The following is a 15,532-nucleotide window of genomic DNA, read 5'->3' on the forward strand; positions in this document are numbered from 1 at the left end:
CCGCCATGTGTGCGTGCGACCCTACCGTACGTGGCAGCTCTGCCCCTGCTGAGCAAGAGGAGGTGGAGGGCTTGGGGGCAGGGGCTGCGTCTGTAAGGAGATTGTGTCTGGGTCTCTGCTGTTCTCACCTATCAGACCGCTTTAAGGGCTGGGGGTGTTGGGACGTGGCTGAGGAGACCATGACCTTGGAAGAAGTTCTGGGCCCTATGGGTCACAACGCTGTGATAATTAGGGGGAGGGATCAGGGATCACAGGGGCCATTCTGTAGCTTCAGCCTTCCGGGGAATAGGAAAACAGGCAGTGTGGATGGCCTTCATTGCCTCCAGCTCTGGCCACACCACAGACCCCCCGGCCTGGAAGGAGCCCAGGGGAGATGAAGACGTGTTGTCCCCATCTCTTCCCCACTCAGCCTGTTGACCCAGGAGAGGCCTGGGGCCAGGCATGTTGGAAGGGACTCAGCGGCAGTGGTGAGTGTAGACCTACTTTCTGGACTTCTCAGAATTATCTAGGACTAGCAGGAAAACAAACAAAACACGGGCCTGCTGCTCTTGGGAACATCTCCGCCTTTGTGTCACTTCCCTTGGATGAAGACGTGCACATACAGACTCATCTCAGGACAGCGTTCGTGACCTGTGTTAAAGGGGACTGTACAGTCACAAAAGCCAGTTGAGGGAAATGGGTGGGAAGTCAGGCTGGTTAAGGGGTGAGCAGTGGGTCAAGGGTAGTTATGAAAGTGGCAGCCACAGGTGGACCCTGAGATCGTGAGGAAAGGAGGGAGGGCCTATGGTGACCTCTGGGCCTGGTGGGGATGACGGGTGGAAGGGGGTCTTCAAGAAGAATAGAGTGAGGGAGGAGACTCCAGCAGGCCAGAATGAGGATGAGTAGTTAGGGGGACTTGGAGCAGGACAGGGCCACCAGTGGGGGTGTAGGCAGGAAGGGGTGGATTCCTGAGAGATGAGCTGTCACTGTGGGTGGTCCCACCCTGCACATATGGACAACCCTCCTCCGTGCAGGCACAGCTGGATGGCATCTGCCTGGGACTGGTTCAGGGCATGGCAGGGGGTGAGGGGTACTGGGATGGACACGTGTGCGTATGCATGACACAGATTCTCTCCTCCTGGCTTCTCCCCCCCCCCAAGGTGGGGGATGGCATTTTTCAGATGCAGTCCAGTGGTGCCTTGGTTTCCCTGGGATGAGCCTGAGCCCCTCATTTGCTGGGGGCTGCTCCAGCTGTCAAGGGGATAGGGGTGGGGCACAGGAGATCCAACAGACGGATGGTTGAATCACAGGAGTGGCCGGCGGGACTTATGGCCTGAAGGCTTGTCTGGGCACCCCCATAGGGTGGGGGCTGAGTCATCTCCAGCTGCAGCCTCCCCCCACCACCATCCTGCAGTCTCCTCCGTCCCCAGGAACCTCTCTGAATTCCAGCCTCCAGCGGTCATGACACTAGTCACTCTGACCTTAAAGCAGCCGCAACTTCTGACCCTGGACAGGGTTGGAGGGGTCTTCCTCAGCATCCGTCAAGAACCTTCTGGGGGGAGCCCCGGAAGCCACAGGACGTGGGGGTCTTTACACTTGAGTGGAGTCAAATCATCTATCCGGGCAGGGGTGGTGGGGGCGGCGGCCTTTGGGACGCTGGGTGGGGGCGGGCCGCTTGGGACCCCGCCCGCAGCTCCGCCCCCCGGATCGGGGACTTTTCTCTGCTGTGGCGGCGGTAGTGCAGCAGCGGCTGGGCGGCGGAGCCGGTGGACGGGCAGGCAAGACCGGGACTGGGGGTGGGGGGGCGCTAGGCTCGGACCCGCCACAACTGTGGGGGCCGAGGAATAGAGACGGGGGGCCTGGCTGACCGTCTCCCCCACCCAGGATGAGGCTGCCGCTCCTGGCGGCCGCGCTCTGCGCCGGGATCCTGGCAGGGGCGCTCCGCGTGCGGGCCCAGCACCGGGAGAGAGGTGGGCACCCCGGGAAGGACTTCATCCAGGGCGTTGCACCCTGTCACCTGTGGCCTTCATCTGGGACCCCCCCCCCACCTCCACGACCCTGCCTGCATCCCTGCTAACTCTCCCCGGACCCCCCAAAACCCTCCGCCACCCCTGCTGGGTCCCCCAAACTGCATCCTATCCTATTGGGTCCCACACTCTGGCTCCCCAAATGCGCGCTGGGTCACCAACTCTTTGTCACTCCACTCTGGCCCCCTGAGGCCAGCCTCAGTCCCAGATCCACACCCGCGTCGGGGGAGCTCCCTTCTCGGCACGCACCAAACCTCCGCGGAGAGTCAGCTCTGGGTCCCTCTGTCCCTCCCTCTGAGGTTCCCAGGCCCCAGCCGGCCTGGGCCGGTTTGCTTAGCCGCTGAGGCCTACTCCATCCACCCCAGCCCCTAGTGCCAAGGGACCACAGTGCACGGAGGGGTGGGTGGGCTCCAGGAGGAGAGCCTGATTGCTCCTTCCTGCCTCAGTGACCTGCGCACGCCTTTATGCGGCTGACATCGTGTTCCTACTTGACGGCTCTTCGTCCATCGGCCGTGGCAACTTCCGCGAAGTGCGAGGTTTCCTGGAGGGACTGGTGCTGCCCTTCTCCGGGGCAGCCGGTGCACAGGGCGTGCGCTTCGCGGCCGTGCAGTACAGCGACGATCCGCGGTGAGTGGTGGCCCCTGGAGCTGGGGACCCAGAGCTCTCACCAGTGTTCTTCCCTCACAGGAGCAGGGAGTCCAGAAACTCCTAGGACAGGCTTTGGGGAACCCAGACCCCTTTGCCCTGAGCCAGGACTTCCTCTGGAGACAGAGGCAGGGATCTTGCACCCGAGACACCTCCAGGCTGGGCTCTTGCCAAAGACAGCACTGTGTTTTCTGATCTGGAGATGGAGAATGCAGCCTACATTCTACCCCCAGCCTCCGGGACTCTCCATGTTTCAGCCTCCTGATGCCTTTGGCCTCTCCCCTCCCACAGGGCCTCCCTGTCTGGCCAACAGCCACCTCCCTACAACTGGACCCTTCCTCCCACAATTACTTAATTAACCAGACATCCTGCTCCCCGAGGCAGGGAGCCCCAAGGGCTCCAGCCACAGGCAGGACACAGAGGGGTACCAGAGGAGCTTGTTAACGGCTTCAGAGATGGAGGACAGGAGTCACGGAACTAGGAGACCACTCAAGGGGACTGATACAAACCTCACCCCAGAGGCTTCCTAGAGGCCAGAGCCAGAAGAGATCCTGGCCCCTAGCCTGCTGCCATCTTCCCTCCCCTGCACAGGACAGAGTTTGGCCTTGATGCACTTGGCTCAGGGGGTGACGTGATCCGAGCCATCCGTGAGCTCAGCTACAAGGGGGGCAACACGCGCACAGGGGCTGCGATTCTCCACGTGGCTGACCACATCTTCCTGCCCCAGCTGGCCCGACCCGGTGTCCCCAAGGTGATTTCTCACCCCACCATGCCCCCTAAGTTAGCTGTCTGAGGCACACTGATTGACCCCCTGCCCTGCCCCAGGTCTGCATCCTCATCACAGATGGGAAGTCCCAGGACCTGGTGGACACAGCTGCCCAGCGGCTGAAGGGGCAGGGGGTCAAGCTGTTTGCTGTGGGTGAGTTGCAAGCTGAGGGGACACGTGGTTGCGGCGGGGGCCGGGCAGAGGGCTCATGAGCCCCTGAGCTCTGATTGGGTATCACCTCAGGGATCAAGAATGCCGACCCCGAGGAGCTGAAGCGAGTTGCCTCACAGCCCACCAGTGATTTCTTCTTCTTCGTCAACGACTTCAGTATCTTGAGGACGCTGCTGCCCCTTGTTTCCCGGAGAGTGTGCACAACTGCTGGTGGCGTGCCCGTGACCCTGCCCAGTGAGTTCCTGCCCACACTTGTGTGCTGACCTGGACCTCTGCCCCCGCGCCCCCACCTGGGAGTGCTGATGCCATCCCATGTGCTCCCAACACCAAGCTGGGGGTACTGCCCTCTGATCCTGCCCTCGAGATGCTGACCCTACCCCATGGGTCCTGACCCTTGACCCCAATGCTACACTTTAAGTCTGACCCCCAATCCTCCTGCCTGATTGCCTGACTCCCCGCCCTTCCCAGCTGATGACTTGACCTCTGGTCCCCGAGACCTGGTGCTGTCTGAAGCAGGCAGTCAATCCCTGAGGGTACAGTGGACTGCAGCCAGTGGCCCTGTGACTGGCTACAAGGTCCAGTACACTCCTCTGACAGGGCTGGGACAGCCACTGCCGAGCGAGCGGCGGGAGGTAAGGATGTCTGGGATGGTAGGTGGAGGGTTGGGGATTTGGCTGGTGGGAAGTGTAAGGTAAAGTGACCTCTGACCTTGGGCAGGTGAGCGTCCCCGCTGGTGAGACCAGCACGCAGCTGCAAGGTCTCCGGCCACTGACCGAGTACCAAGTGACTGTGGTAGCCCTCTACGCCAATAGCATCGGGGAGGCCGTGAGTGGGACAGCTCGGACCAGTGAGCAATTCTGCTAACCTCTGACCCCACTCACCTAACTGCCCAGTAACCCCTCCCCCTGCCTGACTCTGCTAACCCCTGGTGCACCCTCCCCCAGCTGCCCTGGAGGGGCCGGAGCTGACCATCCAGAATACCACGACCCACAGCCTCCTGGTGGCTTGGCGGAGTGTGCCGGGTGCCACTGGCTACCGTGTGACATGGAGGGTCCTTAGGGGTGAGTGAGGGGGATCCCTGCACCTCAGACAGGATCGTAGGGTTCTGAGTCTATAAGGCACACTGACCGCCCGGGTACCACCCCCCGCTGCAGGCGGTGTCACACAGCAGCAGGAGCTGGGCCCCGGGCAGGGGTCAGTGTTGCTGCGTGACCTGGAGCCTGGCACGGATTACGAGGTGACTGTGAGCAGCCTGCTTGGCCGGAGCGTCGGGGCTGCCACCTCCCTGACTGCCCGCACTGGTGAGAAGGCCGGATGCTTTCTTCGGGCTGGGTGGGCAGGCAGACAGGGCACCAAGGCCACTGACGTCCCGTGTGCCCTGGGCAGACGCCTCTGTTGAACAGACCCTGCGCCCGGTCATCCTGGGCCCCACATCCATTCTCGTTTCCTGGAACTTGGTGCCTGAGGCCCGTGGCTACCGGCTGGAATGGCGGCGTGAGAGCGGTCAGTGCAGGGGAGAGGGGTGGGCAGGCAGGGCCGGGCTTGGCTTTCAGCTGGCCTGACCCTGTCATCTTGCAGGCTTGGGGGCGCCACAGAAGGTGGTGCTGCCCTCTGATGTGACCCGCTACCAGTTGGATGGGCTGCAACCGGGTACTGAGTACCGCCTCACGCTCTACACGCTGCTGGAGGGCCGCGAGGTGGCCACACCTGCAGCTGTGGTCCCCACTGGTGAGGGCTCTGTGGGCCTGGCCATGTTTCAGGGGAAGGGATGGGGCCCCCGGGCAGCCTCTCATGCTGCGCTCTCCAACAGGGCCAGAGCTGCCCGTGGGGCCTGTGACAGACCTGCAGGCAACTGAGCTGCCCGGGCAGCGGGTACGAGTGTCCTGGAGCCCAGTTCCTGGTGCCACCGAGTACCGCATCGCTGTGCGCAGTACCCAGGGTGAGGGGGACACAGCCACACCCACACACACATTAAAGATCCAGTTCTTGGGGTCTGATGGCACCTTCACCCCATCTTTCCACTCCTGGGTTTCTACAGCCTCCTTCTGTCTCCTTGTCCATCTATCCTCAAGGGGGCAACTGAGCCCAGATCTGTCATGGAGGCTGTCTGCTCCCAGCCCTGCCTCAGCCCATCTTCTCACCGGGGTCTGTCTCCACTCACTGCCCCACGTCCCTTCTCCACAAGCACAAGCCCAGTCCCTGCCCTTCAGTGACCCTGGCTGGAACCACTGCCCACACTGATCTCTCAGCCCTTATCCCCACCCAATACTGGCCCCTGTCACCCCATGTCACTGTCTATCAATGACCTGTCAATTCCTATCGCTGTTCACTGACTTCTCTCATCCTACATTCCATGACCATGTCCACTGACCCCTATCATCTTGGGTCTCCATTCATCACTGGTCCATTATCCTGTGTCCCTGTCTTCACTGACCAGCATCGTCCCGCATCCCTGTGCCTCACTGACCCCTGCCCACCTACCCTGCCTTCTCTCTTAGGGGTTGAACGGACCCTGGTGCTTCCTGGAAGTCAGACAGCCTTTGACTTGGATGATGTCCGGGCTGGGCTAAGCTACACCGTGCGGGTGTCTGCTCGAGTGGGCACCCGTGAGGGTGGCGCCAGCATCCTCACGGTCCGCCGTGGTGAGCACTGCAGGAAGGCTGTGGAGGGACAGCTGCCTGACTTACTCCGGTCCTGGTTTGACCTCTGACCTCTATCTCTCACCCCCAGAACTGGAAACCCCACTTGCCATCCCAGGGCTACGAGTCGTGGCATCAGATGCAACACGAGTGAGGGTGGCTTGGGGACCTGTTCCTGGAGCCAGTGGATTTCGGATTAGCTGGAGGACAGACAGTGGTCGGTGTGGGGTGTGTGGGAGGGTTATGGAGAGGAACAATCAGGGTATAGGGGATTGAAGGGACAGGCAAGAGCCATGTCAACACTTCCCTCTGACCCTAGGTCCGGAGTCCAGCCAGACATTGCCCCCAGAATCCACTGCCACAGATATCCTGGGGCTGCGGCCTGGAACTTCCTACCAGGTGGCTGTGTCAGCACTGCGAGGAAGAGAGGAGGGTCCCGCTGTGGTCGTCGTGGCTCAGACTGGTCAGGGCCTCAACCAGCCCCTTGACTGTGTATCTCTAGTGCCCCTTTGGACCCCCACGCCTCCCCTCTCAGACCCTTGCTTCGCCTCAGAACGGTCTCCCTCTTCAGATTCCTGCTGCCTTCTCCCTCAGAGTCCTGCTTTCTGCTTTGGCCTCCCTTGCCTCCTAAGCCCCCACCTTCTTCAGATTCCTCTGCGTCTCCTCTAAGATCCCACTCTGCCCTCAGATTTCTCTCACCTGCCTCACTCAGATTGCACTATCTCCTGTCAGAACCCCCACTTCTTCCCCCATCTGACCCATTCACTTCCTCTACCATCAAATCCCTGTCTCCTTCTAGACTCCCATAGCCTTCTATTAGATGGTCCCCCAATCCTCCCCCATCAGACCCTCCACTGCCTCCTCCGTTAGACTCTCCATTGCCTCTCCCCCCAGACCCACTGGGCCCAGTGAGGACTGTCCATGTGACACAGACCAGCAGCTCATCTGTCACCATTGCCTGGAACAGGGTTCCTGGTGCAACAGGATACAGGATCTCCTGGCACTCAGGCCATGGTGGGGACCAAGGGTTTTGGAGGGGACTGGAGGTTTTGGAGGGTTTTGGGCGGGGCAGGTCTGGGTGGAATGGGGGATGGGGGCTTATTAGGGGTCCAGGGGGGGCATTGGAGGGCAGAGTCTAGCTAGCCCTGGAGCTGCCTCCATTCCCACTCCCAGGTCCAGAGAAATCCCAGTTGGTTTCCGGAGAGGCCACAGTGGCTGAGCTGGATGGGCTGGAGCCAGATACTGAGTACACAGTGCATGTGTGGGCCCATGTGGCTGGTGTGGATGGGACCCCTGCCTCTGTGGTTGTGAGGACAGGTGAGTGGACCCTGGCCAGCCGGCAACCACATCTCATTGGCTGCCCCACCCCACTGTGTGAACAGGGGTGTGTGTGAACATCCTGACTGCTTCAGCTGCCCTCTCCGTCACTGCTCAGTGGCTTCTCCACGTTGACTAAGGATCCACCCTCAGCGACCTCCTGGCCGCTCCACACTGCCCACTCTGGGGCACTGACCTCCCCCCTCTCAGAGGTTGCCTACACTGACCTGTCCATACTAACCTCACACTGACCTTCAGACCTCTCTGTATTGACCATGTTTGCACTGCCACTCTGTTCTCTGCCAACCATCCAGTGGCCCCTGACCCCTTACCCTGCCTCTGCCCCCAGACCCTGCGCCCGTGGGCAGTGTGTCGAAGCTGCAGATCCTCAATGCTTCCAGTGATGTTCTGCGGGTCACCTGGGTGGGGGTCACTGGAGCCACAGCCTACAGACTGGCCTGGGGCCGCAGCGAGGGTATGGTTCCCTGACGTGCCCTTGTCCCTCACGGCTGGGATTTCCTCTCTGGTAAGCCACCCCCACCCCGACTGTTGCCCCATGTTTGCCTGCCCAGGTGGCCCCACGAGACAGCAGGTGCTCCCGGGAAACACGGACTCCGCAGAAATACGGGGCCTCGAAGGCGGAGTCAGCTACTCTGTGCGAGTGACTGCACTTGTCGGGGACCGTGAGGGCGCGCCGGTCTCCATTGTCGTCACTACGCGTAGGCGGAGCTCGGGCTGGGGCGAGCCTTGGATTGGTCGCCTGCATGGTTTGGGGGCGGGGTTTATGTACGGCGGGCTACAAGGGGAAAGGAGGGATGAAGGCTGGGATAGGCAGAGGAGTCGGTTGGGGCGGTGCGCGTTCCAGGGTTGGTCTGGGATTGGCTCAGGAGCCAGTGGGGGCGGAGCCTCCCTGACTGCGGTGCTTTCTCTGTAGCGCCTGAGGCTCCGCCGGCACTGGAGACCCTTCGCGTCGTGCAGCTAGGGGAGCACTCGCTGAGGTTGCGGTGGCAGCCGGTGCCTGGGGCACAGGGCTTCCGTCTGCGTTGGCGACCCGAGGGTGAGAGGTGTCCCCCGATGGGGTGGCGAGTTCAGGGACCAGTGGGGGCGGGGTTGGGGGCGGGGTTGGCGAGATGGGCGAGGTCAATGAGTGGGCAGAGTCTGTCAGTGGACGGCGTGGGGGGGTCTGCTGGATCAGTGACAGTGTGCGGGATCAGTCAGTGAGATGGGTGGGATCAATAAGGGTCAGTCGTGCAGGGTCATTAAAGTGAACAGGATCAGCGAGAATGGGGAAGATCAATTAGGAGGGTGGATCTGGTCAGCAGGGTCAGTCAGGGAGGTGGGCAAGTTCATTAATGCTGGTCTGTAGCATCCTCCCATGTGTCTTGGGTCCCTACTCTCATGCCAGCCCCAGGTGGCCAGGAACAGTCCCGGATCCTGGGGCCCGATCTCAACAGCTATGAACTGGATGGGCTAGAACCAGCCACCCTATACCGCGTATGGCTGAGTGTTTTGGGGTCGACTGGAGAAGGGCCCCCCACAGAAGTGACTGCACACACTGGTGAGCCCAGAGAGTCCACCCTTCCCTGGTGTGACCTTTCCCCCACTGATGACCCACCCTGGTTTCCCACTGGTGAGCCCAGAGAGTCCACCCTTCCCTGGTGTGACCTTTCCCCCACTGATGACCCACCCTGGTTTCCTGCACCCCATGACCCTTAGTGACTCCTCCTGTAGCCCCCCCACCACTCCTGCCCCTGGGGGGACCCCAGCATGATCTCCTATGACACTTCTTTCTCTAAGATGATCCTACCCCAGAACCTCCTCAGATGATCTCTGGGTTCTCAAGACATAGACTCTGATCCCTGGTCTTTGATTCCTTCTTCAGAGTCACCCCGTGTTCCAAGCACTGAACTGCGTGTGGTGGACACTTCAATTGACTCAGTGACTCTGGCCTGGACTCCAGTATCTGGAGTATCCAGCTACATCCTGTCCTGGCGGCCACTCAGACGGCCTGGCCAAGGTGAAGGGGAGGCCAGGGTTGGGGTGGCATGGCAGTTAGGGCTCCATGGAAGGCCTCCCGTTTAACCAGATTTTATCCTCTGCAGACATCCCTGGGGCCTCACAGACACTTCCAGGGATCACGAGCTCCCAGCAGGTGACAGCGCTAGAGCCTGGCATCTCCTACACCTTCTCGCTGATACCCATCCGGGAGGGTGTACGGGGTCCTGAGGCCTCTGTCACACAGATCCCAGGTATGATGGGCACAGTGGGAGGGGCCTAAGGAGGTAGCTAGATGGGCCAGTTGCTTCAGTAACTCAGCCCCCTTCTGGCAGTGTGTCCCCATGGCCTGATGGATGTGGTGTTCCTGGTGCACAGCACTCAGGACAATGCTCATCGTGCAGAGGCTGTAAAGCGAGCCCTGGAGCGTCTGGTGTCTGCACTTGGGCCTCTTGGGCCACAGGCGGTCCAGGTTTGGCCCCAGATGCAGCCAGACCCCTTCCCATCCCAGCCCTTCCCTGTCCCAGGCTTTATAGCAGCTACCATTTCCCTCCTCTACCACTGATCCAGGCTCTATCAGTTCCCCCCACCCCCCACCCCCAGGCTCCAGATCTCCCCCATCTGCTGGTTGGCTCCCTATCCTACCATCACTGCTGACTCCCTAGTGTTCAAGTTTAGTCCCACACCCTGAGGTCCGTATCTCCCCCCACAGACTCTGTCATCCTTGCTTTGCCATCCTCCCCAGGCTCTGTGTCCCCCTCCACCCCAGGTTGGCCTCCTGTCCTACAGCCATCGGCCCTCCCCGCTGTTCCCGCTGAACAGCTCCTATGATCCTGGCGTCATCCTGCAGAAGATCCGCAGCATCCCCTACGTGGACCCAAGTGGGAACAACCTGGGTAAGGAACTGCACTGGACATGGACTCTCGGGGCTTCCCTGCGGGGAGCTGGTTGCCCCTGAGTTCTGACATGTTCTTTCTCCCAGGCACCGCTGTGGTTACTGCTCACAGACACCTGTTAGCGCCAGATGCTCCTGGGCGCCGCCAGCACGTACCAGGGATAATGGTTTTGCTAGTAGATGAACCCTTGAGAGGTGACATCTTCAACCCTATCCGTGAGGCCCAGGCTGCTGGTGAGGAGTAGGGCTGGTGGGGATGGGACCTGGGAATCGGGCTGGCTCCAGCAGGGTTGTCATGCAGACTGCTGGACCCCTCCATAGGGCTCAAAGTGATGATCTTGGGCCAGGCCGGAGCTGACCCAGAACAGTTGCGTCGCTTGGTGCCAGGCATGGACCCCGTCCAGACTTTCTTTGCTGTGGATGATGGTCCAAGCTTGGAACGGGCAGTCAGTAGTTTGGCAACATCCCTGTGTCGGATTGGTTCGGCCACCCAGGTTTGCAAGGGACCTCTCAGTGAGGGGTAGCTGGCAGGGGAGAGGGGGTCTGGGGACTCTTGGTAGAAGAGCCTGGCCTCAAGGAGACCTTATGTCCACAGCCACAACCAGAGCCTTGCACTGTGCATTGTCCAAAGGTAAATGTCCAGGGTTGAGAGGGCGGGCGAGGGCCACACCTGGGGCTGGCCACTCTGACCCTCATTCGACATATCTTTCTCCAGGGCCAGAAGGGGGAACCTGGAGAGATGGTGAGTGGCCCTAGTTGGAGGCAGAGAATGGTTGGGGGTCAGTGGGGCTGGGGGGAGCTGGTGGTGGCACAGGGTTCACTGATTATCCTTCCTAGGGCGTGAAAGGACAAGCCGGGCCTCCTGGCCCCCCTGGCCTTCCGGTGAGTGCCTCCCCACGCCTGTCCTCTGCTCCCTGACTGGCACACTGCCTCCTTACCTGCTTTCTCCTCTCAGGGCAGGATTGGTGTTCCTGGCCCCCAAGGGCCCCCAGGAAGTACTGCTGCAAAGGGTGAGAGGGTGAGTGGAAACCATTGAGGTTCCCCTAAGACACTCCTGCAAGTGTCCTCAGGGTTTTCAGGAGACGGAAGGAAAGAGCACAGGTAGAACCACAGGGTATTCCCAGAAGCCTAAGTGGGCATCATAAACCACACTAGAGTTTGGGAAAGGGCCTAAAGCAGAGCAGCCAGGGGAGTTTTGAAATTCCCCCAGAGAACCTGGGTGTAAGTTCGAAATCCCAGAGGCAGGGAAGGCCCTCCGCCTCATCACTGCCCTTGTGCCTGGGATCAGGCCCCATTTAGCTCAGAAGGGCTGCTGTTCTGCCCCATTGCTCCACCCCAGCGACACTTGGGGGCCTGTGGGGTCTGGGCTCCTCCAGCAAACCAGGGGCATGGAGGGAGGGTCCCTTCCTGCCCTGAACTCTTTGCCTCCTCAGGGCTTCCCTGGGGCAGATGGGCCTCCAGGCAGCCCTGGCCGCCCTGGGACTCCCGGAAGCCCTGGCTCAAAGGTAAGCAAGCCTTGCCCTTGCAGGTCACACAGTGGGACTCTTTGCTTGAGTGGGTGGGTGGGTGGTCTGACTGTCCTGGCTTCCATTAACAGGGCTCCCCAGGGTGGCCTGGTCCTCGTGGAGAACCAGTAAGTTGCTTTCCCTTCTTTGCTCATCCGGTGTCTTCCCAAAGTTCTTTCTGTGGGGCGGGGGCCTGTGGGGGTGGAGCAGCATGGATGTGCTTGAGCCCAGGTACCACCCTTTGCTCTATTTTGTCCTCAGGGAGAGCGAGGACCTCGAGGCCCGAAGGGGGAGCCGGTAGGTGCAGGGGGAAGGGAGGAAGCCAGGATGGCCCAGGAAGGAGCAGGCTGGACACTGCAGGGCCTGCGGCATGACGAGGAATAGCTGAGGCCCCTCTAGGGGCTTCTCCCACCTCAAGGCTCCCATACCCTGAATCCTGTCCACTGCTTTCTGTCCTGCAGGGAGAGCCTGGACAAGTCATTGGAGGCGAGGGCCCAGGGCTTCCTGGGCGGAAAGGGGACCCTGGACCTCCGGTAAGTTCCAGGACATGTATGGGCAAGGGATGTGTGGTGGGGGACCAGAGGGAGGCAGGGTGGGAGTAGGGGTCTGTGGGGGTATACTTTATACTTGGTCTCTTCTGTCAGGGCCTCCCTGGATCCCGTGGCCCACTGGGGGACCCAGGACCCCGTGGTCCCCCAGGACTTCCTGGAACATCTGTGAAGGTGACAACATGACCCCCGTGTGGTCTCATGACTTCTGTGTGATCCAGTGACCTAGTGACCCCATTTGAACCCACACAACCCCTACTGGTCGCTCTGACCCCATGTGACCCCTTAGTCCCCCGTGACTCCTCAGTTCCTCCATGACCTTTGTAATCCAATTTGTCCCCCTGACCTTCATCTTCCCCCATATATTGGGGAGTGGAGGTATAGTCCAGGGACATGGGGCCATGATCTGTCTTTCAGGGTGACAAAGGCGATCGTGGGGAGCGGGTAAGTGAGGGGCAAGGTGTCCTGGGGTGGCTTGGAATCTGATTCCCTTTGGCCATCTCCTGACCTGCTGTTCTCTCTCAGGGCCCTCCAGGATCAGGTGATGGTGGCACCGCTCCAGGGGAGCCTGGGCTGCCGGTGAGGGAGCCCTGAGGCTCTGCTGGGGAACTTGGGGTCATGCCCAGGGGTGTGGATACTGGGGCTGGGGCTCTGCTGGGCAGTGGGTGGGTGCTGGGCCTTGCAGTTTGGGGCTCACATTTTTACTCACTTTCCCTAAGGGTCTTCCTGGAAGCCCTGGACCCCAAGGCCCTGTTGGCCCCTCTGGACAGAAAGGAGAAAAGGTAGGAAGCCTGACCCTAGTACTGGGGCGGGGGTGAGGTGGGGGCAGGATCTTCTACTCATTTGTTTCTCCTTCAGGGTGACTGTGAGGACGGAGCCCCAGGCCTCCCAGGACAACCTGGGAGCCCGGGTGAGCGGGTGAGTATAGGGGGCAAGGGTTCTGAGGGGTGGCCACAGCTCCCACAGCCTTCCACTCTCTATGCTACCCTTATGCCCAAACCCAAACCTCTGAACCCCTTCTAGGGCCTACGAGGACCTCCTGGAGACATTGGCCCCAAAGTAAGTGCCATTTTAGGGGGTCAGGTGTGGGACATGACTCGCTGGGACTGCTATAGGTTTGGGGGAGGTGGGGGGATCAGGAGATGAGGGTTCTCAGCAGGTCAGAGGTTCTGGTTTCAGGGGCAGGATGGCTAGAGGTTGAGACACCCTCTCTGGGGTTTGACAGTCAAGGCACCTCTCCTATCTGTCTCCCCTTAGGGTGACAGAGGACTGAAAGGAGCTGTGGGTGAGACTGGAGAGAAGGTAAGTGCAGCCGAGGGGTCTCTCGCGGCCCCAGAGGGTCTGGAACCAGACTCAGCTCTGACCTGTTCTGTTCCATCAGGGTGAACGTGGATCCACCGGCCCAGTGGGACCCCAGGTGAGCCCTCTGACCCCAGTGCCAGTGCCCAGCTGATTCGAGGTCCGTGCCCCTTCCTGGTTCTGACTTCTCAGGCTTGACTCCCCCTGCCCCGCCACCTCTCGTCCCAGAACGTCCGCTGATGCAGACTCTAACCCTCAAGCCCTGGGACGTGCTTTTCACTTCCTGACCCTGCTGAGCTGACCTTGACTTCCACTGACCTGGCGTCCCACGAGTTCAACCCCTGCCACCCGAATCCTGACCTTCCGTGCCCTCTCTGCAGCACCCTCACAGCCTCTAGCCCTTGTTTGCCATGATCGCCCTGCCCCCTTCCCTCGGACCAGCATTTCTCTTCTTCCCCAGGGGCTGCCCGGAGTGGCTGGACGTCCAGGAGCTGAGGGGCCTGAAGTGAGTCTGTGACTGTGGTGGGACCGGGAGAGGGCTTTTCATGTGTTCCTCCCACTCTGGCTTCACACCTTTTCTACACTCAGGGGCCACCGGGACCTGCCGGCCGCCGAGGAGAGAAGGTGGGTCATTGCCTGGGGGCTGGTGCTCTCCCCCCACAGCCCTGTACTAGGGATCGTGGCAGGTGGGACACCAGGCCCTTGGTTCCCAGGTGGGTCTCTGACCCATCCCTGCCTCTGTTCTTTTTCCACAGGGGGAGCCTGGTCGCCCTGGGGACCCTGCAGTGGTGAGCAAAGGAGGGATGGGGCTCTGGGCGCAGCGCAGCTCCTTGCGCACTGGCCTGCCTGTAGACCAGGGTGCCGGGCTGGGACCCTGTAACCTTGGGGCCCTGGGCAGGCTAAGAGCTCTGTGACTCTCCTTATGCTGTAACACATCTCTTGGCTCCTGGCTGTCGTCTGTGACCGTCACACAGGTCATGAGCTCCATGTAACCCCTGCCCCAGCTCCCAGCCATGACTCTGGGACCTCTGAACAGAGACTGAGCTCTATGACTTGCAGTACGATACTACCCCATCCCCAGTCAGTCACACAGTACTGCCGTCCCCAGGTGGGGCCAAGCGTGTCTGTCCTGTTTGTTTTCAGGGACCTGACGGTGCGGGGGCCAAAGGAGAGAAGGTAATTCTGGCAAGAGTGAAAGGAGGCTGACACAGGCTTGAGGTCAAGGTCACAGGGCCTGCCTGGAGGCCCCTGGGGGGCAAAGGGTTGTGGCATGATTGCTAGGTCGCAGGGGAGGGGGTCATGGAGCCTGGGGCTGATGCTGATGGTTGATGGTCTTTGTCACCCCCAGGGAGATGTGGGGCCCACTGGGCCCAGAGGAGCTGCAGGAGTCAAAGGGGAGCGGGTAAGTGAAGGGAAAGTGTCTAGGGGGTAGGGCAGGTGAAGGTTGTGCTCCCTGACTTCTGATCCTTCCACCACAGGGCCCACCTGGCTTGGTTCTTCCTGGAGACCCTGGCCCCAAGGGAGATCCTGGAGACCGGGTGAATAAACATGGGACTGGGGAGGGTGACAGAAAGAGGTAAGGTAGTACCTGGGAGCCCCAACTAAGTCCTGTACCCCCCACACACCCTGCAGGGTCCCATTGGCCTCACGGGCAGAGCAGGACCCCCGGTGAGTAACTGTAACCTTGAGTAACCTCGAGGTTTCTGGGGTTACTGCCCCCGGGGTTGGCTGCTACCTGCATCGCAA

The 15,532-nt window shown here is 60.8% G+C and overlaps 1 protein-coding gene across 1 annotated transcript in view; it reads left to right on the top strand.

Annotated features, from left to right (window-relative positions):
• Positions 1–1,864: 1,864 nt before the first annotated feature.
• Positions 1,865–15,532, top strand: part of COL7A1 (collagen type VII alpha 1 chain) — a 30,499-nt gene continuing 16,831 nt past the window's right edge. The window contains exons 1-50 of the mRNA XM_045778707.1: positions 1,865–1,949; positions 2,453–2,633; positions 3,243–3,402; positions 3,477–3,570; positions 3,661–3,822; positions 4,057–4,220; positions 4,306–4,435; positions 4,533–4,649; positions 4,743–4,889; positions 4,975–5,091; positions 5,167–5,316; positions 5,399–5,527; positions 6,087–6,230; positions 6,319–6,444; positions 6,547–6,690; positions 7,122–7,241; positions 7,401–7,544; positions 7,894–8,019; positions 8,117–8,263; positions 8,479–8,601; positions 8,950–9,102; positions 9,427–9,561; positions 9,647–9,793; positions 9,875–10,011; positions 10,309–10,435; positions 10,522–10,668; positions 10,756–10,928; positions 11,030–11,065; positions 11,150–11,176; positions 11,272–11,316; positions 11,390–11,452; positions 11,868–11,939; positions 12,032–12,067; positions 12,201–12,236; positions 12,401–12,472; positions 12,584–12,661; positions 12,905–12,931; positions 13,013–13,066; positions 13,207–13,269; positions 13,346–13,405; positions 13,511–13,546; positions 13,745–13,789; positions 13,869–13,904; positions 14,247–14,291; positions 14,375–14,410; positions 14,542–14,574; positions 14,930–14,962; positions 15,135–15,188; positions 15,265–15,324; positions 15,419–15,454. Coding sequence (XP_045634663.1) covers positions 1,865–1,949; positions 2,453–2,633; positions 3,243–3,402; positions 3,477–3,570; positions 3,661–3,822; positions 4,057–4,220; positions 4,306–4,435; positions 4,533–4,649; positions 4,743–4,889; positions 4,975–5,091; positions 5,167–5,316; positions 5,399–5,527; positions 6,087–6,230; positions 6,319–6,444; positions 6,547–6,690; positions 7,122–7,241; positions 7,401–7,544; positions 7,894–8,019; positions 8,117–8,263; positions 8,479–8,601; positions 8,950–9,102; positions 9,427–9,561; positions 9,647–9,793; positions 9,875–10,011; positions 10,309–10,435; positions 10,522–10,668; positions 10,756–10,928; positions 11,030–11,065; positions 11,150–11,176; positions 11,272–11,316; positions 11,390–11,452; positions 11,868–11,939; positions 12,032–12,067; positions 12,201–12,236; positions 12,401–12,472; positions 12,584–12,661; positions 12,905–12,931; positions 13,013–13,066; positions 13,207–13,269; positions 13,346–13,405; positions 13,511–13,546; positions 13,745–13,789; positions 13,869–13,904; positions 14,247–14,291; positions 14,375–14,410; positions 14,542–14,574; positions 14,930–14,962; positions 15,135–15,188; positions 15,265–15,324; positions 15,419–15,454 — 4,812 coding nt within the window. The remainder of the gene's footprint in view (positions 1,950–2,452; positions 2,634–3,242; positions 3,403–3,476; positions 3,571–3,660; positions 3,823–4,056; positions 4,221–4,305; positions 4,436–4,532; positions 4,650–4,742; positions 4,890–4,974; positions 5,092–5,166; positions 5,317–5,398; positions 5,528–6,086; positions 6,231–6,318; positions 6,445–6,546; positions 6,691–7,121; positions 7,242–7,400; positions 7,545–7,893; positions 8,020–8,116; positions 8,264–8,478; positions 8,602–8,949; positions 9,103–9,426; positions 9,562–9,646; positions 9,794–9,874; positions 10,012–10,308; positions 10,436–10,521; positions 10,669–10,755; positions 10,929–11,029; positions 11,066–11,149; positions 11,177–11,271; positions 11,317–11,389; positions 11,453–11,867; positions 11,940–12,031; positions 12,068–12,200; positions 12,237–12,400; positions 12,473–12,583; positions 12,662–12,904; positions 12,932–13,012; positions 13,067–13,206; positions 13,270–13,345; positions 13,406–13,510; positions 13,547–13,744; positions 13,790–13,868; positions 13,905–14,246; positions 14,292–14,374; positions 14,411–14,541; positions 14,575–14,929; positions 14,963–15,134; positions 15,189–15,264; positions 15,325–15,418; positions 15,455–15,532) is intronic.

This window comes from Ursus americanus, chromosome 14 (genome assembly GCF_024610735.1).
Source record: "Ursus americanus isolate L20-20 chromosome 14, mUrsAme1.1.p, whole genome shotgun sequence".
NCBI classification, from domain to species: Eukaryota; Metazoa; Chordata; class Mammalia; order Carnivora; family Ursidae; genus Ursus; species Ursus americanus.